The 25,775-nt window shown below is 39.6% G+C and overlaps 2 protein-coding genes and 1 pseudogene across 7 annotated transcripts; 2 read left to right on the top strand and 1 right to left on the bottom strand.

Moving 5' to 3' along the window:
• The first annotated feature begins 7,094 nt into the window (after positions 1–7,094).
• On the top strand, positions 7,095–11,820 carry LOC145894869 (uncharacterized). Of its 4 annotated transcripts, none has more exons than XM_082983534.1 (9): positions 7,095–7,307; positions 7,452–7,519; positions 7,593–7,650; positions 8,269–8,697; positions 8,839–8,988; positions 9,197–9,349; positions 9,833–9,961; positions 10,042–10,174; positions 10,743–11,820. In XM_082983534.1, the coding sequence occupies exons 4-9, from the start codon at positions 8,580–8,582 to the stop codon at positions 10,750–10,752; spliced, it is 693 nt and encodes a 230-aa protein (XP_082839660.1). In that variant the 5' UTR covers positions 7,095–7,307; positions 7,452–7,519; positions 7,593–7,650; positions 8,269–8,579; the 3' UTR covers positions 10,753–11,820. The 4 variants fall into 4 exon arrangements, with proteins under 4 accessions (XP_082839660.1, XP_082839661.1, XP_082839662.1 ...); XM_082983535.1 differs by having other exon boundaries at positions 7,593–8,549; positions 8,651–8,697; XM_082983536.1 differs by having other exon boundaries at positions 7,593–8,549; positions 8,631–8,697.
• A 5,422-nt stretch (positions 11,821–17,242) lies between these two features.
• Positions 17,243–21,817, bottom strand: LOC145894793 (uncharacterized; annotated as a pseudogene).
• On the top strand, positions 20,410–25,607 carry LOC145894362 (uracil-DNA glycosylase-like). Of its 3 annotated transcripts, none has more exons than XM_082982925.1 (9): positions 20,410–20,777; positions 22,316–22,409; positions 22,548–22,584; positions 22,640–22,712; positions 22,777–22,944; positions 23,143–23,260; positions 23,340–23,515; positions 24,357–24,518; positions 24,839–25,607. In XM_082982925.1, exons 2-9 carry the CDS (start codon positions 22,367–22,369, stop codon positions 25,163–25,165), a joined length of 1,104 nt encoding a protein of 367 aa, XP_082839051.1. In that variant the 5' UTR covers positions 20,410–20,777; positions 22,316–22,366; the 3' UTR covers positions 25,166–25,607. The 3 variants fall into 3 exon arrangements, with proteins under 3 accessions (XP_082839051.1, XP_082839050.1, XP_082839049.1); XM_082982924.1 differs by lacking the exon at positions 20,410–20,777 and adding an exon at positions 20,813–21,871 and having other exon boundaries at positions 22,122–22,409; XM_082982923.1 differs by lacking the exon at positions 20,410–20,777 and having other exon boundaries at positions 20,813–22,409.
• The last annotated feature ends 168 nt before the right edge of the window (positions 25,608–25,775 follow it).

Below are 25,775 nucleotides of genomic sequence, written 5' to 3'. Positions count from 1 at the left end.
TCGTGATCATAAGTATAACAATCAATAAATTCGTGTGATTCCATCTGCGAAGAATTATAAGTTTGAATCAGTCAGATGTAGGGAGCAAGAAAATTGCGAAAATAATAACAGGACAAGCTTCAAACAAGGCAAATTTGTCATAATCATTACTTTAGTACGTATAGTCATGAGACCCATACAAACAAGACACATGTCTCACGGCAAGTCCAAAATCCAGGCCACTAAAATAAGATTAGTTCAGGAAAAGAAGGCATCAGACAACGCCTTTTTCGTATCGAAAGTTAATACCTTTGTGGGAATGATAGAAGTAAGGGTCTTTGTGTCTATAGTGTGTTTACCATTCCTCTCAATGAGAGCAGTGATATATGCGTAATTTCCGGCGACTTGTTTCAATTTTCCCATGGGCCAGCAAAACCTCAACCCAGCACCGATGAGATCTTGCACTTTAATTGACAACGAATAATTATAGACTATATTCGCCATTGTTTAAAGGTTCACATTTAAGTCAAATTAAAACCCACAGCCTGTACAGACGTTAGTTAATAAACTGGACAAAATTTCGTTATCTTATAGGTCGCCCGACCGGCTTTACGAAACCGATAGCTAAAAGACACAAAACTTCATGCAATATTAATGTACGCGAACAAGCATTTTGCGCAGATTCATAGCGCACTTGCAGACCTCCAAATTAATCACGGTTCACAAAGACAACGTCGGAACGCATAACGTCGTCCATCTTAGGGAGAATAAAATACTATTTTTCAATGAAGTGGAAATGTGAGTAATAATGAATGGACTGATGGAGCTTTGTGTGTACTGATTACCAGTCCGTTGTTCATACCGATGAAGCCAGTATTGATTCGGTCAATGAGTTCAAGTCAAATCAAATTATGTTTATTTTGCGCAGTAGACTTCAACGTAAATGAACTATAGTAACAAAACATTGCATTAGCATTGACACTGAATAAAGGTTATCGTATTAAGCGCTCATATGATGACGATTCAGTTGTAGCAGATGAAATAACTACAGTATTATAACATAAAGTTTAATTTTACCCATATTACATTCCACTCAATTCGAGTACACGTGAGAAACTAGTTTTTCAAAACAACAAAGCGACAGAAGCTAAAGAAAAGTTTCTCGCAAAACAACGCGCATGTGGCGAAACAATGGCGCAACAACAAAAACATTTAGATCCTTCTACGCCAGGAAAGCGAAAAGCAAGTTGTTCTTGAAAGCTGTCTGTAACATGTATGAGGTGTGGACTTACGAGAGATCGTGAAGGGTTGGTTAAGGTCCTCTGAGAAACATTGATTCGGTTGATCTGTTTCGTTGAATCCAAGGTGGTCGACCAAGCAGCTGCCAGGCCAGTGGCCGGACAAAACAACGCAATAAATTATACGCCTCACTGGTCAAGCGGATACAAAATAAAGCGGATTGTGCAATGAACGTAAGGACAGGTACCGTTCGACGCACAATGGGATTCCAAGCTTTGTACATGTGCCCAAGCGATTATTATATGACAAAAAACAGTCGTGTCGCCCCTTATTTTGTGATCTCCTTTCAGCGCTAATATCCTTCAACGCGCACCGTTCTATGCGATTGTGACGCAATGAACATATTTCTGATTTTTTTAACCGTTACTAGAGGTGAGGTGGCACGAACAGGTTGAAGCATCTGTGGGGTGGGTGGTGTGCTCGTTACAAACGCCACAAAATGCAAAACTATTCGGAGCACAAACAGACCCACGCGTAAATGGCGCGAGAAACCGATTCGAGTTGGTGGTCACAGCCATATCGTTTGGTCACTCCACTTCCGAACGGCGTGCTTCACAGCGAGCTTTCACATATTTAAAACCTGACCAAGTCCATTTATACATACATCAATAGTTTTCCGGTTTACAGCAAGTAAAGTAACGGAAAAACACATAAACTTGGGATTAACGAGAACGGGCTAGCCGAAAGTGGATGAGAAATTGTCCTAAAGAGCACGAATCGGAAAAGAATGTGCAATTGTCAGGAATTTGTGATGGACGAAGCACCGAGCTCTGCAAAATGGCACAAGAACGTTGAGGTTGAACACAACCAACTTGCGAATCCCCCTACGGATTTTGGTGTTTTGTTTGCCTGTTATAAATGACACCCACGTCAATGAGGTAATTTTGCGGCCATTCGTCTGTCGCCGTATGGTGCACTTTCCCATGTTCAGTGCATTTCGCACGGCGTCATTGACATTTCGACGTATAAATAATGCATGTTACAACCGACCAAGTAATTGTAAACAGCGCAATGCACAAATCTCCGAAGCAACAGAGATAATTATCTCTATTATTGGCAATTATCACACTGTTTTCCCCAATCCAATCCTCCACACCAGTTCTTTATACTAAGCGCTTCTCTTGTGTAGCTCAGATGCCTTCGAGTGAGAATAGCGCGTTTTTTATGGGTAAGTGACCAAGCGGTCGCCATGAGTAGAACAACTGTCTGTGTACGGATTTTACCTGGCTTCTTAAATAAAGCAGTTTCCATCACATTTCTTTATGAGGCGTTGATATTGTTTAAATTTTATGGGAAGGAAATGAACCTGGATGAGGGCACTATTAGTAAGGTTGCGGCCACGACGGTCATTGTATGTTACACCCTGAAGGCAAAATCACGAAGAGGACGACATCCATCCCTAATCGACAAAAGATGGGAGCTCGATCTTATCGTGACAACTTCAACATTGGATTCTACGATCGTTTTTGACCAGAGCATTGGTTGCGTTTGCACACATTGATCCTGTCGTTTGGACCAATTTTACTATTTTTTAAACAACGTGTCCCGTTACAGCGCAAACTTTGAGAACATCACTTAAAATAAGTGACCCGTTGTATTTGTGTGTTCAGACATGCCACCGTGTCACATTTTCTGTTGTCATTTTCGGGGACTGAGTCAGTTTCTCCCCGCCCCGTAAAGGGCAACAGTACCCGACCGTTTACCCAATAAATAATATATATTTTGATCACACTAAACCTTTAGTTTATTCGTCCCCGACACAATTTCCATCAAAAGTGATGACAGTGGACTAATGTCGCTTCATGATGTTTCTTATCGCAATTTTACGACAAATTCACGAAAATTTTAAAGTGCTCGTATGCCACATGGAATGAGATACAATATCCACACTATACGCTTTACCCATGTGCTAAGACAAACGACACATTAATAATGTAAAGTAAACCCGTAAATTAAAGGTGACTCCGAATTAACAATGGAAGGTGACATATCAGCAGCACAACAATCTGCTCTTACAGTAAGTAACAAAGAGTCTACTAACAATCACCTGCTTTTGTCAGGTTGGGTTCACAGCTATCGTGGCATCGAAACAGCGCTGTCCTAATTGGAAAACTAGTGTGTTGTATATGAGATACCATCACACGTTCTAACTCCCTGCCACTTCACCAGATTGTAGGGCGACCTTATTATGGCTTACGTGACCACCAAAGCAAATACACAAATCCGCCTAATGGCAGCACAGGACAAGCGACAACTGATTCGTAACGATATGGTGTTCTGGTTAAGGTGTAACAGTTGTAAACATAGGCCAGCTACGTCAATCTTCGCCAAACGACAGAGGTTTAATCAGGGTTAGGATCAAGGAGCGATTCCAATGCTTCATTTGTGCAGTTCTGAGCTTTGCAGCTTATTTTTTTGCTTCAGGCCCACACACTTAAAACTTATCATACGAATGATTTTGAATGTCAATATTAAACGTTACGCAACAAAATATCGTCGAAAGTGGTGTTTCACAAATAAAAATTGTTCCCAAGATGGCAGGGCCTCTTATTTTCAACCGATTTTCTTGTCCTGTATCTTATTGACGATCTAACGATAAAAAAACAAGGCAAGTCCTGTGTCGGCCAGAAGATCAGAGCATCGGATGTAACCAGATAGCTCCGAGCGTCCACCTTGAAGACCGTATAATGCTTTGAGTCATGACGGGAGATCGCAAACAAGCCGGCGAAACCGTTTATGACCTCACGGCTTACGGGTGTCCGGTGTCACGTGATTGGCATTGCACAGGTTGCCGGGAATGCAGAATAGTGATATTGAAGCACACCACACGCCAGCTCAAAGGACTTGAAACCCTAGTTGTGGATATGGAAATTATAGTGAGCTGCAGACAGGGGCACTGTTTTTGACCAGATAGGTCTCATCAGTGCAGCTATGATGTGAATTTTAACGATCTTGTCGGTTAAATACCCAAGCAAAACTTCCACTTTGTGAAAGACTTTTACAAAATCGGAAATGTTTCACACATTTTGAACAAAAGTTTGATCAGAAAACACAGGTTGCAGTGTAGCAAACTATGTTAACTTACAACGGTACATCTTAGTCACTAATGGGTCAGCAGGTCGCTTATAAACGATACACCAACACTTATTTCATTTTTGTTTTTTGCTTCTCGCATTACACACACCTTTAAATTATAGATACGAGTCATATTTCCCGGCATTTTCCTTTCAGGTGAAAATGGATGTAGTCGTGGCACACGGAAAATACCCAAGAAGTGAGAATTAACATCTGGGGTTACATTTCGTGGCAGCGAGCTGCATAATTTATGCAGGAATAGTTCCAATCTTCAAACCATCCGCAGTAACCTTATAGCCTCTGGCAAAATAATCTACACATTTTTTACCCTTGCAGCGTTCTGTGCAGCTATTGCCGCGCAAGACCGATGGGCAATTGGGTCCAAAACGTGAAAATTTCGATTAAACTACAAAAAAGTATGGAACAACACAATAGGAACGAGGAAGTATTTTGCAAATTAGTTGCGTTTTGTTTTTTAAGAAAATTTGCTGCTCGTCGTGAAACGTTGTAAAGTAATTTACAAACCAACGGTTTTCTGCATGCGAATCACCCATAAGAACATGAAACCGTTACAGCAGCGCCTCTGGCGACCAAAATTTAGCAATGCAGGCGCCGCTGCAGACGTCGGTTATCTTTTTTGTTGGCATGCGCCAAGAGGAAACATGACCCCAGATAGCGAGACACTTAGCAACTGTTGCCATAGCATCGACTGAAAGTCATCTCAAGATTAATCTGACAATTAAGAAACCGGATACAGTAAGTAGTCTGTTGCTGTTGTCGCTTAGGAGAAAGTTTAGCACTTTTTGCACAAGTCTGCCTTTGACAACAGGTGTAGCAAGGCCGATTTGCAATTTATTTTAGGTTTAATGGAGAGAACGGACACTTATCTTGACCAGCATGAAATGTTCGAAGTATATCGAATTAATCTTATGGCACGCCTGTATACAGTATACATAACCCCAAATTTTCGCTGTGTTGTGGTCGTTAGGTCAGACATTTAATTGAAGGTTTCACAAACTACTGCTGTCTTTTTAGTCTGCACGTAACAATATCACATAACGACAACTTAACAAGAAAATCCAAAGTTAAATTCAAATTTGTACCCTTGTTCACAGCTTGCACAGTTTTTGTAAACGGTTCAAGTTAGTTAACACAACAAAAAGCATACCTTTTCACCAGAAGTTCCCGACGGATTTTCCTGAAGGAGATTTTATGTACATTTCAGTGCTCGTGTCCATTCGGCAAAACCGAAACAACTTTACCAAAACGCCAAGCAAAACAAACAAATCCTTGAAAGCTGCTGTCACTGCAACTGCAAAGTAATAACAGAAAAACAATGGTCGCCATTGAAAGCGTCTGATTGGTTTGATAGAACACGTGTCCTAGGTCAATGAACTGTAGTGACCTCGGGTTTGCGCAAATGCACCAAATCAGTTTGCTCACAGGTTTATCTTGAGGGCACGTAATTGTTCTTGTTGTTGTAATTCGGTGGCACTGAACAGCTAAGTTATACAGTATTCCTTAGTTTTGTTTATTTTTCAATACCTGTTAGCTTTTATTCATTCAAAATGTTTCTAGGAATTGTGTATAAGCTGCAGACAGATGGCCACTGTTTCGACCTAAAAGGTCTCATCAGTGCAGCTGGTGTGACTATAAAACGACTTTGATGACCAAACGGCCAAGCAAAGACTTCCACTTTGTGGTGACTATACAATCACCGTCATCCGTTGGGCACCAAACTAGGTGCAACCAAAACGGGAAAACAAGGTGGAAAGACTAGAATGTTTTCACTGTTTATTTAGTTGGGAAAACGTGGGTAAAACGAAAGGATGTCACATTAGCGACAATAGCAGCTTGGTGCATAATTCCAACGCAAAAGCCAGAGAATGTATGCAAGCCGAACTCCCTGGCTCTTTACTGCCATCTTGAAGAAAAAACAGGTTGCTAGTACTTGTCACAATGCGTCGCACTTCGTTTCTTTCGCACTGTAAAGTAATGGTGTGCCTGCTTCGGCGGTACATATATTAAAAAATATCGGTCAAGTGCCCGATCCATATAAAAATAGGAAAACCTGATCGGGATTCGTGACCTGGGCATCCTGGGTTCGAATCGCGGTGTGGTCAAAAGATATGTATATTGTTACAAATATATGTCACAAGTAATCAAAATTTTGTAGGGTGGCAGTACTTCACAATTTCAAGACGAGCCAATAATGCCTCCCGCATAACCATGTATTTGAAAAGGACGTCTGATCTTGTTCCTGTAACTGGCATGACGAAACAACTTTGGTCCGAAGTTTTTTCGGCCAGCCTGCAGACCACATAATGTGTTTGACTGGCTTCGTTCAGATTAAAGATTAAGTAGATACAGACGTCTGACTTGTGATCTGTGACTGTTATGATAACAACCTTCGTCCTAAGTTTTTCGGCCCACCGGAAGACAATCGGAGAGAGAAAACCATTTTGCTGCAGGGGTCAGATCTTTTGACCACGCTTTTATCATTTTGAAGCTTGAGGTGACTAAAGATGATTTTTTGTCACTGGGCCTGGTTTGGGTCAACTAACTCTTTGTCAGCTAAATTCTTGATAATGGCTCATGAACACGCACGAGCCGCAGGAAGGATGCCGCAACACGACGACGCCAACTAACGGCAGCTTATCGTTTACAGTGCCTTTTTTCTTCGACCGCCTTGCGCTTGTTTTTTTGTATCGCATTGTGTTCATTTACACCTGACGAAGCGAGGGAAAATCGCGAAAGCTAGTGTACTTTTTACATTACAAAAGCCAGTCTTTTACAAAAGAGTGCCAATCAAGAGAATTTAGCTTGTACACATATATAGACTGATACGGCACGTTTAATAATTTTTAACTCTTAATGGCACATCGGGAGTTTTAGTTTCGTTATTGTTGCAATAATACAATGAGAATCAAGGCCAGCACTCACGCATTTACAGGGTAGGTAATTGCATTTAACACAGCACATGAAAGTAATAATGACGACAGATAGATTGCGTCGCATTACTCGTTCAAAACTGTAATAAAACGAACAATGAAACCACGCTATCTTGTGCTGTCTTGTTGATATACGCTTTTTTTTAGTCGTGAATAGAAACCACGTCGCTATCATTGGTGAATGGATTAGCGTATTCACTTTGGCAGAAATAAAGGTGAACACAATGATATTTGTTTTTGAACTAAAAAAAAACAATGACTGACGCACTTTCTTTCTTGTTATTTCAGCTTGTGGACGCTTCGCTCTGTCAATAAAAATCAAGGCCAGCACTCACGCATTTATGGGGTAGGTAATTGCATTTAACACAGCACATGCAGGTAATAATGACGACAGATAGATTGCGTCACATTCCACAAATCAAGCGGCCGTGGCATGCAAGAGCGCCCTTGTTGCCGTGTGTATGCAATTAGGCGCGACCACAACAGTTATAATATTACATTGCACGCACAGAGAAAGTTTATCGAAATACTTTTAACTTGTTTCCCATTCCATCGGACGAATCCGGACATGACTCGTGTTGGGTTTAATAAATATATGAAGGTAAAATTACTGATTTCGGTAATTTCATCCTTCTATTGTTGTTTTGCTTCGTCGCGTTACTCGTTCAAAGCTGTAACAAACCGAACAATGAAACTAAGCTATCTTTTGTTCTTTTGTTGATGCGTTGTTTTTCTAGTTTAGAATAGAAACCGCGTACCTATCTTAGAAGAATGCATTCGCGTCCTAATGATGGCAGAAATCAACGTGAACACAATGATATTTGTTTTTGAACTAAACAAAAAGTCAATGACTGACGCGCCTACCTTTTTGTTATTTCAGCTTGTGGACGCTTCATGTATTTTACTTTTGTAAGAAACAAATATAGCAAAATATTTACACAATATACCTACATATTATTCCCAGAAGCTTATATATTGAACTCCGGGCTCGGCTGGGACAAATAACTCAGACTTCAAAAGTGGCAAGTGAATTTATTTGAAAAACAACTTTAAGCATTTGGTACAGCAGTCGAGGTTATTCTTTCATGTTCCAGTAAATGGTTGTACGTTAGGATTAGATCCAATCCAGCACATAATTTGTTCAAATTTATTGTGTTTAAAGAGATCGATACCAAAATTAGTTTCGGTTTATTCGGTTTCGGCCGAATATAAAAATAGCTGTTTCGGTGCATCACTATACTAAAGGTGAGTTTCACAACAGAATAACTTATTTACATGTTTATTTTATTATCGCTTGTAAATTGCAAATGTTATTTTAATAACCAGATATTTAAAAACTTTATAAGCATGAAGTCGATTCTTCTACTTGCACTCTGCATCACCGTTGCTCACGGTAAGATAATCACTGGAATAAGTTTTGCTTTTGTTGGGTGGCTCGAAAATATGTTTAGGTCATGCATATTGCTTGCGTGTTAAAAAATTCTTGCTTGTCGTTTGTTTGAACACGTTCGGTAACATTTGATTTTCATCGCAGGAGTCTTTACGGTTCACCAAGCTAAGTTTCTTATCGGATTGTGCGCGCATGGTTGCATCGTCAAACGCGAATGCACGCAACCTATCGATGTAGAGAAAGTATTGATGCAGCAGCCAACAGAGTGTCAGAACTGTGTGAAAACAACATGTAGTAAGTAAACGACATCTCCAATGAGAGCAGTTACATTGGATATTAACATAAATTTAAAGTGTAACTCAAATAAGATAATCACCTGCCAAAAACTGCATTCACGCACAAAAAGAATAAAAAATTATTATTTTGTCTAAAGCTTGAACTTGTTAAAAGCAAAGGCAATCCGAATAGTTCCTTACATTTTTATATTGATGTCTTTTTGCAGCAAAGTCAACAACCGACGTAACAGACAACTTTGCTTCTGTTTGTGTGCAAGAAGCTTTTGAAAATTGCTCGTCTTGTCCATCAATTACAAACCACGCACTTGATAAACTGGCAACTTGCAAAACGTGCACCCAGACATGCAAGACACTTTTCGGTTTGCAAATTTTATTTTTTCTTCTGATTCTGATTCTTCTGATATTATGATGATTTTAAGCAATCGTGGATTGTTTAAATTTATTTAACCGAAAATGGAACACAAAAAGACTTAATTTGCCACTTTGTGTGGAAAAAAATAACTTTTTTACTTTGGTTATAAAAGCTTATAGTATAATTGGGTCCAAAAAATTGGGAGTTATGTATGTGATGTGATTAAAGAATAAAAAACTGGATCAATTTAAAAACCAAAGGCCCCTGGCAGGCTGTCGATCGCACACCTTATCAATATAATTATATGTTAAATTCCACAAAGCAATCTGTGGACAGCTCAGATGGATTTTTATTGAGAAAAATATTCGCCTGAAAAGGCATCATCAGTTTGCCCAACTTATTCAAATATAGTTGAGTAATTTGAACAACTAGCCATGGCTTTCTTGTTCAAATTACCTACATAGTTAACAAGTATCTTTTCCATTCGCAGAGGGAGAAATGACTATTGCCAAATGCGACGATATTTGCCTTGGGAAACATATATGTGCGCACTACATCTACGCACACCCAAATGTCGCTACCGATCAGGAATGTTTGAAATGTCTTTCCGATAATTGCTGTAAGTTACTGAGTCCTAACATTTGCAACGACGTGTTTGCAATTTCACGCTATCGATTAATTTGTTTTATTTTACGGTAGTGTCCGGAGACAAAGGGCGGTGCCGCAGACTGCCGGGTTCAACTTGTCCGACATGTTACGCGCTTATACCAGGAGGCCATCCTTTTACATACACTTGCAAATATTGTCTGCACATTTGCCTGGATATAGTTAGGTGAGATTGAGCTTTTAAAAAGAATTTGAAATGGTAAAATCTAAAAATATCACGGTGAGCCTCATAATGTGAGGTTATATCGCCAGTTCATGGAGTTTGAACGGCGTTAACACCACAAGAATAACACGAACAAATCACAGTTATATTTGGCATTGTTACTTTCGTTTGGTTTCAGATTGCGCCCAGTGAAACTCACAGCATACTTAGTTTTACGCGCCATAAGGTCAAATACGGTTTATCGACGAAAAACAGAACTCGGAAACGTTTTTATAAATTCAGTGCGCATCAGAAGTAACACTGGATAGACATGCTTTTTATAACAACGCGTGATCTTTCCAAATAGGATAGTTTGTCGTGTGACTTGTTCGGGTCCCCGGACTGTATGTAGCTTACGTTGCTGCAGCAATTTGTTGCAATGGAAGTTAATAAAGCACTTTCCTAGACATTGCATTATCGATTGTAAATTTTATAAATTTTAAGGCAAAAAATTGCTTGCAAACTAAAAAAAGAAGTGAACTTAATAAAATTTGGAGACACTTCCTACAATTTAAACCTGTAAATACGACAGAGCTACGTGATCAACCAACTGACGTCACAACGCCTGGAGGCATCCTGGAATCCTGTTTATCGACGAAAAACAGAACTCGAAAACGTCGTTATATATTCAAACGCAAGTGCGCAGCAGAAGCAACATTGGGGAGACATTAAAGTGGATGAGAAATTGTCCTGGAGCACGAATCGGAAAAGAATGTGCAATTGTCAGGAATTTGTGATGGACGAAGCACCGAGGTTCACAAAATGGCATGAGAACGTTGAGGTTGAACACAACCAACTTGCGAATCCCCCTACGGATTTTGGTGTTTTGTTTGCCTGTTATAAATGACATCCACGTCAATGAGGTAATTTTGCGGCCATTCGTCAGTCGCCGTATGGTGCACATTCCCATGTTCAGTGTATTTCGCACGGCGTCATTGACATTTCGACATATAAATAATGCATGTTACAACCGACCAAGTAATTGTAAACAGCGCAATGCACAAATCTCCGACAGAGATAATTGGCGATTATCACACTGCTATCCTCAACCCAATCTTTTAGACCAGTGCTATATTAAGCCCTTCTCTTGTGTAGCTCAGATGCCTTCGAGTGGGAATAGCGAGGTGTGTTTTGGGTAAGTGACCAAGCGGTCGCCATGAGAACCTGGCGTCTTGAATAAACCAGTTTCTATAACATTTCGTCATGAGGCGTTGACAATATATAAAGTTTATGGGAAGGAAATGTTGAAACCTGGATGAGGGGAATATTAGTAAGGTTGCGGCCACGACGGTCATTGTATGTTACACCCTGAAGACAAAACCACGAAGAGGACGACATCCATCCCTAATCGACAAAAGATGGGAGCTCGATCTTATCGTGACAACTTCAACATTGGATTCTACGATCTTTTTTGTCTAGAGCAATGGTTGCATTTGAACATGTGCCAATGTGAAGAACTGCACACAAGTTAACAGCGTTTGCACACATTACCTTTAGTCTTGTCGTTTGGACCAAATTGAATGTTTTATATACAACGTGTCCCGTTACAGCGCAAACTTTGAGAACATCACTTAAAATAACTGACCCGTTGTATTTATGTGTTCAGACATGTCGCCGTGTCACATTTTCCGTTGTCATTTTCGGGGACTGAGTCAGTTTCTCCCCGCCCCGTAAAGGGCAACAGTACCCGACCGTTTACCCAATAAATAATATATATTTTGATCACACTAAACCTTTAGTTTATTCGTCCCCGACATAATTTCCATCAAAAATGATGACAGTGGGCTTCACGAGGTTTCGTATCGCAATGTTACGACAAATGCACGAAAATGTGAACGTAGGCCACATGAAATGAGATACAATATCCACACTATAAGCTTTACCCGTGTGCTAAGCCAAACGACACATTAATAATGTAAAGTAAACCCGTAAATTAAATGTGTCTCCGGAATATGAGTGGAAGGTGACTTATCAGCAACACAACAACCTGTTCTTGCAGAAAGTAACAAAGAGTTTACTAACAATCGCCTGCTTTTTTCAGATTGGGTTCACAGCTATCGTGGCATCGAAACAGCGCTGTCCAAATTGGAAAACTAGTGTGTTGTATATGAGATACCATCACACGTTCTAATTCCCTGCCACTTCACCGGATTGTACGAAATGAGCTTACGTGACCACCAAAGCAAATACACAAATCCGCCTATTGGCAGCACAGGACAAGCGACAACAGATTCGCAACGATACGATGTTCTGGTTAAGGTGTAACATAGTTGTAAACATAGGCCAGCTACGTCAATCTTCGCCAAACGTCAGAGATTTGATCAGGTTTAGGATCAAGAATCGATTCCAATGCTTCATTTGTGCAGTTCTGAGCTTTGCAGCTTATTTTTTAGCTTCAGGCCCACACACTTAAAACTTATCATACAAATGATTTTGAATGTCAATATTAAACGTTACGCAACAAAATATAATCGAAAGTGGTGTTTCACAAAAAAAAATTTCACAAGATAATTGGCAGGGCCGCTTATTTTCGACCGATTTTCTTGTCCTTTATCTTATTGACGTCTCATCAGTGCAGCTATGATGTGACTCTTAACGATCTTGTCGGTTAAATACCCAAGCAAAACTTCCACTTTGTGCAAGACTTTTACAAAATTGGAAAAGTTTTACATATTTTGAACAAAAATTTGATCAGAAAACACAGGCTGCAGTGTAGCAAACTATGTTAACTTACAACGGTACATCTTAGTCGCTAATGGGTCAGCAGGTCGCTTATAAACGATACACCAACACTTCATTTTTGTTTTTTGCTTCTCGCATTACACACACCTTTAAATTATAGATACGTGTCATATTTCCCGGCATTTTCCTTTCAGGTGAAAATGGATGTAGTCGTGGCACACGGAAAATACCCAATAGGTGAGAATTAACATCTGGGGTTACATTTCGTGGTAGCGAGCTGCATAATTTATGCAGGAATAGTTCCAATCTTCAAACCATCCGCAGTAACCTTATAGCCTCTGGCAAAATAATCTACACATTTTTTTACCCTTGCAGCGTTCTGTACAGCTATTGCCTCGCAAGACAGGTGGGCAATTGGGTCCAAAACGTGAAAATTTGGATTAAACTCCAAAAAAATATGGAACAATACAATAGAAACGAGAAAGTATTTTGCAAATGAGTTGCGTTTTGTTTTTTAAGGAAATTTGCTGCTCGTCGTGAAACGTTGTAAAGTAATTTAAAAGCCAACGGTTTTGTGCATGCGAATCACCCATTGGAACATGAAACCGTTACAGCAGCGCCTCTGGCGACCAAAATTTAGCAATGCAGGCGCCGCTGCAGACGTCGGTTATCTTTTTTGTTGGCATGCGCCAAGAGGAAACATGACTCCAGATAGCGAGACACTTAGCAACTGTTGCCATAGCATCGACTGAAAGTCATCTCAAGATTAATCTGACAATTAAGAAACCGGATACAGTAAGTAGTCTGTTGCTGTTGTCGCTTAGGAGAAAGTTTAGCACTTTTTGCACAAGTCTGCCTTTGACAACAGGTGTAGCAAGGCCGATTTGCAATTTATTTCAGGTTTAATGGAAAGAAAGGACACTTATCTTGACCAGCATGAAATGTTCAAAGTGTAGCGAATTAATCTTGTGGCACTGCTGTGCACAACCCCAAATTTTCGCTGTGTTGTGGTCGTCAGGTCAGACATTTAATTGAAGGTTTCACAAACTATTGCTGTCTTTTTAGTCTCCACGTAACAATATCACATAACGACAACTTAACAAGAAAATCCAAAGTTAAATTCAAATTTGCACCCTTGTTCACAGCTTGCACAGTTTTAGTAAACAGTACAAGTTAGTTAACACAACAGAAAGCATACCTTTTCACCAGAAGTTCCCGATGGATTTCCCTGAAGGGAGGAAAGAGATGCACATTTCAGTGCTCGTGTCCATTCGGCAAAACCGAAACAACTTTACCAAAACGCCAAGCAAAGCAAATAAATCTTTGAAAGCTGCCGTCACTGCAACTGAAAAGTAATAACAGAAATTCATTTTTACATCATGGGAAAGATAACCATCCTTGTAAAGGTCAAGGGGCAATAAAATGTTCACATTGCAAAAGTGTAAGAGGCCCTGCATAAAGCCGCGCACGCATCAAGAAGACAGATCTGTAGGCAAGCTATAACTGCTCGGTGTGTTTGATTCCTCACTTGGTCTCTTCGTTGGGTTGAAACGGAGATCCGAGGTCGATTGTTGTGGTCACCTTTGGTTAGTTATCTCTGTGACGAGGTGCACAATGCGCAAATAAAATAATCGGGAGTCTAGTTGTAAATGTAAAAGAGTACAAAAATTGGTTCCAAACCAACGAAATAAAACGAAATATTAAAATAATCTTACTGGATACTTTGATATTTTAAACCACATTCCCCACTATAACAATTTATTAAAAAAAACTTGGAATCACTGGTTGTTCGTCAAAACCGCACAAAGTAAACAAAGCCTCAACTTGTTTTTCTATATGTTGGCGAAAATCTTAAATTTACACTTTTTCCTTCGCGGCATTGTTATTTTGTTCCAGACTTGGTATAAGCCAGCTGTAAAACATGCAATACAGACGATTCCTTGTTTGTTTTATTGTGCGCTCGTGCTGAGTTGTGCTGGGATGGGATGTGCCGGTCTGTGCTGGGATGTGCTCGCTTTTGCTCGACGAGCAAAATTTCCGGAACAGTTGGGCACATTTCGGCACACATTGATGCGAAAGTGCTGGGCGACTGATCAAAAAGGAGAGGACATATATTATTTTAGTTGTGGTTGTGTGATGTGACCGCGTTTGACATGTGAGCGATTGTTTTGAGCGTATGAAATGGTGCCGTAACTGCACTACAAAGCGGTGTGTAGAACGGCGTCTCTTCAGGATGCTGGTGTGGAAAACCATTGTCCTGGTTCAATTATACCCTGTAACTAGCATGACATAACAACCTTAGTCCGAAGTTTTTTGGCCCCTCCTAAACACAATCGGATATAGAAACCCACTTTGCCCCTGGGGTTTGAACTTCTGGCCACGGTTTTATCATTTCGGAGCTTGAGGTGACTATAAAGATGGGTTTTTGTCACTGTGCCCAGTTTGGGTTATCTAACGCCTAATGACAAATCGGGAGTTTTAGTTTCGTTATTGCTGTGTTTCTTTGTCAAAGGATGGCAATAATACAATGGAAACCAAGGCCAGCAGTCACGCATTTACAGGGTAGGTAATTGCATTTAGCACAGAACATGCAAGAAATAATGACGATGGATAGATTGCGTCGCGTTACTCGTTCAAAACTGTTACAAAACGAACAATGAAACCACGCTATCTTGTGCTCTCTTGTTGATATACGCTGTTTTTTTCAGTTGAGAATAGAAACCACGTCGCTATCTTTGGTGAGTGGATTAGCGTATTCACTTGGGCAGAAATAAAGATGAACACAATGATATTTGTTTTTGAACTAAATAAAAAAACAATGACTGACGCGCTTTCTTTCTTGTTATTTTAGCTTGTGGACACTTCGCTCTGTCAATAAAACAATGAAAATCAAGGTTAGCACTCGCATTTATAGGGTGGGTACCGTATTTTACGGACCATAAAGCGCACCCGATTATAAGGCGCACTGTCAATAAATTGCTTTGATTAGTTTTTTGTTCATACATAAGGCGCACCGGGCTATAGAACGCAACGTATTTTAAGGAGTATGGGTTACCGTATAACGTTTATTTATTTAATAATCGTATCGGTATTGGTTTTGAGTGTAGGCAATGAAGCACTACTTGATCCATACATTAGGCGCACCGGCTTATAAGGCGCACGATCAATTTATGAGGAAAAAAAAGGATTTAAATTGCGCCTTATAGTCCGTAAAATACGGTAATTGCATTTAACATAGCACATGCAAGTAATAATGGTGACAGATAGATTGCGTCACATTCCACAAATCAATAAGCGGCTGTGGCATGCAAGCGCGCCCTTGCTGCCGTGTGTATGCAATGAGGCGTGACCACAACAGTTGTAATAAAGGGCTTCTCTAAAACACGCAATCTACGCAATCTACGCTATCTACGCAATCTACGCAATCTACGCAATCTACGCAATCTACGCAATCTACGCAATCTACGCAATCTATACGTTTGCCGTTTGTTTGCCTGAATTATATCTTTTCATAGACCCATTGGAAGTAAACTAAATATCTATAAATCATAGAATTAACGTCTAGCGCCATCTTTCGGCCAACAAACGCTATTTATGTTACTCAGAACCAACGCAATCTGTTCGAAAATGGCGGGGGCATTTTCAGATGCATCCTCTGTAACATTTTTATGTTTTTTTCATTAAGTTACGTGCCGCCTTTGTTTGTGACGGAGGAATACAGGGTGGGCATTCCCCGTAAACAAAACCTTTTTTATTAAAAATGCTCATATGCGTTCTAAAGGTTGCTACGAATGGCACCTTTTTTAAATGAAAGGAATATTGCTTCAATTGACCATCTTAAAACGGTAAATCATATCAATCCACCCCACAGCTAATTCGTCATGTGTGAGCCTCACATAAGTTTATGAAACATAGAAATCTATGCTAAGTCAACGTTTGTTGTTAACAAACAAATATTTGAGTTTAAATACTGCACTAAATTGTGCACAATTTTTCCGTCTACATTCGCACATATTTCTTTGTTCCGAACTTATATTGAGGATCAAAAATGCTGTCCCAGCTGTGAGGTGGTTCTTTAGCATTCACCTCTTAAGACCTGTAATTTCTATGAGCAGTAGCAATTAAGATATCAACCTTAATTAAGACATTTTCTCACTTACCTGTTGTTATATTTTGTATGTTGTCATTCTCTTGCCGTGCCGAGCTGGTGGAGCGGGTGTTTGTAACCTAACCCTAGCTTTTTTCAACCCTAACCCTGGTTTTTGGTTAAACCCACTATTTAACAATATTGACCCTAATGATTTGTTTTCGATTGTAACCACTCACTATAACCTTTTTGCAAACGTAACTCTAATGTATTTGTGCCTGTGCAACTGATGAATGACGGCCGTTTTGCCCAGTCAGACAGAGACTTTCTACTTTGTAGTGACCGTCGTCAGCCACCGCCAGCAGTGATAAGGGGTCGTTGCTCTCACATCTTACTTCAATGGAACTGAGAAATATCAAAAACAACACGATGGGAGTAAATCGGTTACAATATGTTTTGTTTTCATTGAAAGGGTAAACTCTATACAATTGTGTATTGAATACCAATTCATTCTGACAGAGTTGTTGTTTCGTTAAACCCAACCCATGCGGTGGTGCGTCCACTGTACGATAGCGCGAAGATTTGAGGTTGGTCACGTGGATAAAGATCTTTTGACAAACGGCTTATCTGATCGACGAGATGTGTTGTGTCCCAGCATCCCCGCCTGATACTTACCTTGATATTGCATTTCTAGTACCGCTAAGGAGAGCGTTCAATACGAGAGTGAGACGGGCCGTGACCGAAAAACAAGTGCGATGACATCAATTGCGAGAAGACATTGTTTCAACCTGTTATGCCATCAGTGCTGCAGGTGACTGACGACAGTCACCATAAAGTAGAAAAGTCTCTGCCTAGAGTTGCACAATCAAAAGCTTCGTTACGGTTGTAAAATGGTTATGAATAGAACTTTCAACTGAAAATTACACATTAGGGTCAGGGTTGATAAATACTGGGTTAGGGTTTTCAAACAAAATAACAGGGTTAGGGTCGAAAAAACCTAGGGTTAGGGTTTTTTTGCCCAAACTTGAGGGTTGGGATTCCCAGACAGACGGCAGCGATGCATTTATGTGTGAATCCAACATCAATGTCCTGCAACCGGCCATTTACACCTGCTGCTGGAGTCAACCTCTACCAGCACGCAGGCACCCCCCAATTCTAGATCTGCAGAGCCACCATGGACTTTCCTCTCAACCCTGAAGGACAATTTATCACACACCCGCAATTTTTTCGCAACCCTGTACACCGACCAACATCTTTCTTCTTATAACTATCAAAATTTCATTAACCTCCCCCAGAATCCCAGAATAATATCTTGAAATCCTTCCAATCCAATAATACAACATGAAGTTAAAAACCCCCAACCTCTTTCCAACTGTTAAAGCCCCCGGCCCTGACGGTCTCAGCATCGAGTTGTACTCGCTCTCCGGGGACTAAATCGGGGCCGATCTCACCCAAACCCACAACTACACCCATACGTGTGCATACACCTTGGTAAAATTTAACCTTGGCCACAAAAAAATAATACACAATATATCCCAACCTTTTCATTTTTTAGGCGCATTTATTGCACATGGTACACTCGTTTGTGCTTTAGGTTTTTTCGGTTACGTGTGAGCGTGCGCTTTTTCCCTTATCTCCGCTACCACACTGTAGTTCACAGTTTTAGCTCTGAGGAAATAGCTGAAATGACTTCCAGTTGCAGTGGCGTTTTTTGGCTTTTATTATTACTATTACGTAATATTTGCAGGAACTGGCGATGTTTATGGTAACCTACATAAGTGAAATAGAGCTTTCAAAATAAAATATGCTGACGTAAATCAAAGGCTTGTAACTTCACTATATTCACCAACTAAAGTAATTTGCTGTCGCAGATAAATAAACAATTCCTAACCGAGGGCAATTCCTATTAAGCAAGTCCTATCCCGACCCTTTTTGTTATTTACCGCCCAATCTTCCTTCTTGGCACCGATCATAAATTCCTTCATAAAATCCTTCGCATCAAAACATTTATCCCCTCTATACTCTCCCCTAACCAATTCGCAACAACACGAAATTCAACATCAGATCTAACATCTACGTGACATTTACCACCACGCCTCCTCCATACATTTTTCGTTTCTCTTGACTTTAAAAAAGCCTTTGATTTCATTTCTTGAACGCTTTTCCGTTTCATTACCTTTCTGCTCTTCAATCTTCCGCCAATTTCCGGGTCATAGTCAAGGTTTAGCAACTATGGAATATCCGCTCAGGGGAGGCGTCAGGCAGGCAGATCTGAACCTTCTCGTTGCCCTACAGAATCGCCAAGCCCCGGGCCATAAAATTCTCCCCTTGCTAACAGTCCTCCCTACCACTAGATTAAGACTCTCACGGTCACTTTTGCACATCCCTTTTGGAATATTTACACGCCTATTTTACGACTGCCCTTCTTCAGCCTTTATTACGCATGGCTAAAAACACACTTAACGCACTTCTTAAAATGACCACCACCTATTTTGACACCACTGCAAGCCATAACATCTAAATACATCTCTGCCCAATACATTCAGAAAACGCGTGAAAGAATCCGCCATGAACCCCGACTTATGAACAACATTCCCCCAACACCTCATCAAGTCCTCAAAACAGTCCATAAAGTTTAAGCTCGCAATTAAACAGAACAGATAACTTTGTGGAGCTGGGTGAATGTTTCGTAAATTTTCCTTGTTCTAAACGACACTAGGTGTCGCACAAACACAGTAGGTACTTGAATTTGGGTGGACGGTACAGTAGAAGGATAGACCTTCCACACGACGCATCAACCGACCCTATGGGGTCTCTACTTTTCACGCTACGACCCATCGAATATGTGGTGCTAAAAGTACACATGGTCGGTTTCGGCCTTTTTGCGTGTATTCGAGCGAATTAGCTGGGGGTCTTTGATGGGCTCCCAACTCAAAAGTAAAGGCTGCTGCGAGCTGAAATTTGGTACGCTTTGTCACAAAGGACATGTCTTTCGATCGCTCCGAATTTCGATTCGATAAGTAGCTTGCTTGTGACGTCACAATGTTTCGTAAATCGTCCTTGTTCTAAACGACACTAGGTGTCGCACAATCGAAATATATCTTTAAACCTAACTTTGGTGTAAAGTATGGGATTACCTTTCTGATGATGCCACAATGGACACTATTGGACCAGTGGTTTTTGCTCTATGAGCCTGACAATTTGTCGTGGTAAAAATAGTACATGTTGTTTGTTGTGTTTTTTCGTAATAACCACGGTCTACTTTGGCGTGTTTGCTTAAGAAGGCATTTAACAAATCAGTAATAGTCACACAACGCAAGCAGGTTAATTGTGAGAGTTTTAAATTTTCAATAAACATTATTTTTGTTTTGTGGGTGTTGTACCTTACGGAGTATGCTATTGCAGTTCGTTGACGGGCGTAGCGCCTATAGAGAGGAAAATTTCGAAGTGTTGTAAATTTCGTTACGTCATAGTTGATGACGTCATTTTCGGCATGGTAACTCGTAAGGTGTCATTTAACGTTTGTGTGAAGTTTCAGGTTTGTAGTGCTAGGGATAGCTGAGATATTAGGTGTGGTGCTAAAAGTACACTAGACCCCATTTATCATCACTCTAGTTTATTGTTGTTTTCTTTCGTCGCGTTACTCGTTTGCTGCAACAAACTGCAACAAACCGTATAATGAGAGTACGCTACCTTATGTACACTGTTAGCAAAACTGGGTAACTACTACCCAAAATTATTGGGTACTTTTGTGTCTAACAGGGTACATTCGTGGGGATTCCCAATATAAATTTTAAGGTAATTGATGCCCAATCCAACTTGGGTAATGTTATTGCTTACCCATTTTGCATTTTTGGGACACATGTTATATTGGGTAATTGTGATTTGTACCTCGTTTAGTATTCTGGAAACATTCGTGGGGATCCCCAACATTGTTGGGTAGAAACATACTTTACCCAAATATAATAGGGTTCTCCACTGGTTTTGCACCACACAATAAATATACACAAAAGTGTATTCAAAAGAACAAAAGAATGAAATTACATCAAAAGTGGAAATAAAATTCACTGCAAAACTTCAAACCAGCTTTAATTTCATTGCCAACTCTTTTACAGAATCATTGACATTTGTTGGGATACCTAACCAGTAAGTTTGCAGAAACTGTAGTGCCAAATGTACATGTGGGCAGTACTCATAAATAACACGTAATAATACGCAAAAAGAGCAGTAAATGCCTCGGATAAGGTTTTAACTTGCATTAAGGGTTGTTTCTCACAAAACAGTCAGATTTTTTTGATATCATCTGTGGTGCCCAACACTGCAATGAATGGCTGGTGGCGATCTGAAACTGCCTTAATGAAGTCATCTGCAGTTGTATTTTCCTACAAAACAAATCATGTCTTAAAATTGAATACAATGAAAAGTGACTTTTTTATTGTCACAACTAATTTGCTGCCAACTTACCGGACATAGATCAAGCAGGTAGCGCTCAGTACAATGCTCCTTTTTAGTGTTAGATCTAAGGATGTTACACAAAACCCATGAACCAAAAATAATCTGTTGATCTGAAAAGAAATTTTCAGATTAATGTCTGTGTTGGTACTATGATGTCAAATATAATAATAACAGTATTTTTAAATTTCCTAACCAAATGGCATTTGTTCTTCATTGTTTAATGGCAGTTTCTGTAATATCTGCTTCACCTGCATAGATTTGGTACGTTGTTTGGCGTAATTAATAATGTTCATAAAGATCCTTGACTGCAAATAATTCTCCTTTTCAAAGCGCTGTACTATTTTAAATTCCTTAACCAACTGAAAGCGAACAAACAAAAGCAATTATAGTGCTGTAGTCCAGTGCTTCCGAACCATTGGGTCGCGAAGCTATTTCAGGTGGGTCGCATAGCATTTCTGAATGACACAGTTTTTTTATCAGATCACGAAATTATTGCATTATCATTACGTAACATTTATGCAACAATGTTTTTCATTCGTTTGGTCATATCTCATTTCTTCATTTTTTGGGTAAACAAACACACCACCCAAAACTTTAGAAATTTGTACCCAAAGTTTATATATGGGACTCACTATATTCTTTGTACAATGGATTCGCTCTGACGTGCTCCCCTTCTTCTTATTCTAGCTTGATCTTTTTTCGTGGCGTTATTCAGTCTTTTGACTTCGTTCCCTCTTTTGTCTGTGTGTACCGCCGCTTTGGAAGAAGACGAAGTCTAATAAAAGCACGATCTTTAATATAAGTTGTGCTCGGGAAGTTATATAAGCCTTGAAATATGTTGCTAGCATGCTTTGACACACAGCAATCTTCTGTTTGTGCAGATTTGTCATGTCCATAGTTTTCTACCCCTACTAACTGCTATTCTCACATCAATGCGATTCGTCAGTCAACCTTCTACAAGTCAGCAGGCACAAGGTCAGTGCTTAGAGTTGCCTTCACGACAGTTCAAATTGACCACTTCAAATATTTTTGTCGTTTTACTCAAAAGTTGAGATTTTTTTCGCAAATATAAATTTTGGTATAGCAAAAATAATTTTGTTTTACCTTTTGCAGAAGTAAAAATGACACAACCAGAATACACTGCTGAAACGTAAGTCTTGATATCTAAAACAAATCTGTTTTCTTCATCTTCAATTTGCTTTTAGATTTTTAAACTCTGCTGGTGATTCTTGGAAGCCATTCTTAAAAAAGGAATTTGAAAAACCTTATTTCAAAAAGGTACGACTGTGATTAAGTATATTTTGCAGCAAATCACTGTATCACATGCGTTGTTATTTGTCAGATGTTGAAATTTTTACAAGAGGAAAGCAAAACCAAGGAAATTTTTCCCCGTGCAAACCTCGTGTTTAAGTGGACTACGTTTTGTTCACCCCTGCATGTATTGGCTCTCATTTCGGGTCAAGACCCCTATCCTAACGAATCTGCGCAAGGAATAGCTTTTAGCGTGCCGGTAAGTCAAAAACTTGTAGCATAAAGTTCTTGCCGTACAAATATTAGTTTTATTTACACGCATTTGCCTTTTATTTACTTATAAAATTGTTGTAGAGCCACAACGAAATGTTGTGTTGCACTAAACCTTGCTCTTTTGTGTTGTTTCCTAAGTCTATTAACTCTCTACTATAGTCGGTCACTTTATTTAAATTTACAGATTGGCAGTGAAATTCCACCCAGTTTGAAAAATATTATCAAAGTACTTGTGATGAACTATGCAGGGCAGGGTTTTCCAAAACCGCAACATGGTGATCTCACAAGTTGGTGCAGACAAGGTACCTTTGGCACATGTATGATTCCGATAAAACAAATACCTGGGTGCTAATAATGAAAAAATATTGCGTTTTGTGACAGAAGTTCTACTTTTGAACACAAGTCTTACGGTTGAAAAGGGCAAACCAAATTCGCACGCTGCATTATGGAAGGAGTTCTCAAATAATGTGATTCAATATTTGGAACAAACTTCACCGAAGTGTATATATTTGCTTTGGGGAAAACCTGCCCAAGACTTTGGCAAATTAATACCTGACGTAAGTGAGAGATATTTTTTTTTTGCGCAAGACTTTCTTTTTATGGTTGGATTTAGGTATTTAATATTTCTTAGTACAGAAACCTTTGCCGTGAGTCAGTAAACACAACTACTAGAAGGTAACTGTGACGCAATAATGGTCATTATGTTGACGAAAGTAGTTTTGGGCTTACCGTACTGATATTGACTACCGGTATGCAACCATAGGGGTCGATTTAGGGGTGACAATGCATGTATTGTCACCCCTCGATTTCGTTTAAATTAAAAGTTATTGTCAGAAAAACCACCTACATTATACCATGCGTAAAGCTAGTTTCAAACGACCTGTATTGTCACCGTCACAATCGTGACCAACAGAAGTGTCTAGTGGATTGTTACGTAGCGCAGCAGTTGCTGCATAATGTAACACGAAACGGAATTTGCGTCGTTTGCCTGCGTTTAGGGCGATACGACCGACGAAATGTTTTTTGCGTGTTTCTAAAAGCTGGAAAAGTCACCCTTAATATTTTACAAAACGTTTAATTATCGACGCCTATGTATGCGACCGAATTGCGATGTTTATTGTCAAATTGTTTTAAACACCGGGATTTCATTATTGGTAATAAAAACAAATAAATAGATGTTTTTGAATTACGCAAGTAAAAAGGGGTTGAGCACCAATTTTCCAAACTGTGATTCATTTTATGCCTAATAGAAATACTTAGTTCGCAAACAACACTTTTACGGCTCAAAACAATGCATTTGGCACAGTTTCTTATATTTTCCAACCACGTCAATGTATCATCACCAAACATTGCATTGAATTCGATCGTGCTAGTTGTAACGTGCGTTTTTGCGTTTAGGAACGAAAACTGGAAACATCGCATCCGTCACCTTTGTCAGCACGTCTCGGATTCCTAAATTGTAACCACTTCCTTGAAGCAAACGCTTATCTGGAAGACAACGGTGAACTTCCAATAAATTGGTTTTCAATTATTGATGATGATACTAGTACACCTGTTAAAGTAGGTATTTGTCAATTGATTCTATTGGTAATTTCGTTTATAATATGTTGTATGAGAGGCATTTCGCACGGTTAAGAATTCCTTGTGTTTACAAAGTTTCATTATGGAGCCTCAACGGTTTAAGAGAAATTTCAATGTCACACATTTGTTTATATAAAAAAAAATTCTTTGTTTTTCTTATAAGACAAAGATTCGCAGAAACTTTTGTTCATGTGCATCGTTTCGTGTCATTAATTGCGTTTTCTTAACCCAGACTTTGCCTAACACTTATATTACGTTCAGCGATGGAATATGTACTTGCAACGTGTTTTTGCGTTTAGGAACAGAAACTGGAAACTACGCATCCGTCACCTTTGTCAGCATTGAGCGGATTTCCGAATTGTGAGCGCTTTTGTGAAGCAAACACTCATCTGAAAGACAACGGTGAAGTTCCAATAAATTGTTTTTCAATGAATGATGATACTAGTACACCTGTTGGAGTACATTTTATTCAATTGATTGCATTGGTAATTTTGTTAATAATATATGTTTTACGAGAGGCAGTTGGCACGTTTAGGAATTCCGTGTGCTTCAAGTGTTTACAAAGTTTCATAATGAAGCCTCTACGGTTTAAGAGAAATCTCAATGTCACACATTTGTTCATATAAAAAAATTGTGAGCGTGATTTCCCTTATGTTTCTTTCCAAATCGTTAGACTTCGCCTAACACTTATATTGTGTTCAGCTAATACATGGCAGGGTGGAATATGCAACGCACTCATAATTAACAAATACTAATTATTGCATAAAGGCTATATTGTTATGTCACTAATGAGTAACTTCCAGTTTATCTTCTCTGCTGGCGTTGGACCATGTCAACGTAAGTCTGTTTTGCCGTCAATGTATGTTGAACAACGTTGTTTCACACGCGTAAGTGGCGCGGCCATTTCCTCTCTGGCCATCGTTCGCTTTTGCAAGTGCTCTGTCTGGCATTCTATTTATATCGGTTGCCACGAAAACTGCTTATGTGAAAAGGATTGTATATAGTTATAACTTTGCCTGCCTTGTGTCTTCATAATGGCATTTGGTAACAATAAAATTGTAAATACTATTTGGAAGATTCAATTATTTCAAAAATAGAAGAAAGGAGATTGTTTAAATTCAGTCCCAAGGCACAGGCCTTTAAGGGTCAAGGACGATAAAGTCTAAAGTGAGATTCACTTAGGTACTCTACGACTAACCTAATTAAGCCCCACCTACTACGCCCACGTTTCAGTAG

This window comes from Ascidia mentula, chromosome 3, assembly GCF_947561715.1.
Source record: "Ascidia mentula chromosome 3, kaAscMent1.1, whole genome shotgun sequence".
NCBI lineage: Eukaryota > Metazoa > Chordata > Ascidiacea > Phlebobranchia > Ascidiidae > Ascidia > Ascidia mentula.
This window is presented reverse-complemented; position numbering and strand designations above follow the sequence as displayed.

Bases quoted from the DNA above. Each gene is read 5' to 3' on its own strand.
- LOC145894869 (XM_082983534.1), top strand. From the start codon at position 8,580: ATGTTTATTTTATTATCGCTTGTAAATTGCAAATGTTATTTTAATAAC. The intron at 9,350-9,832 runs GTTTGCAAATTT...TTCCATTCGCAG, and splicing joins GACATGCAAGACACTTTTCG to AGGGAGAAATGACTATTGCC. The intron at 9,962-10,041 runs GTAAGTTACTGA...ATTTTACGGTAG, and splicing joins ATGTCTTTCCGATAATTGCT to TGTCCGGAGACAAAGGGCGG.
- LOC145894362 (XM_082982925.1), top strand. From the start codon at position 22,367: ATGCGATTCGTCAGTCAACCTTCTACAAGTCAGCAGGCACAAG. The intron at 23,261-23,339 runs GTACCTTTGGCA...GTTTTGTGACAG, and splicing joins CACAAGTTGGTGCAGACAAG to AAGTTCTACTTTTGAACACA. The intron at 23,516-24,356 runs GTAAGTGAGAGA...TTTTGCGTTTAG, and splicing joins TTGGCAAATTAATACCTGAC to GAACGAAAACTGGAAACATC.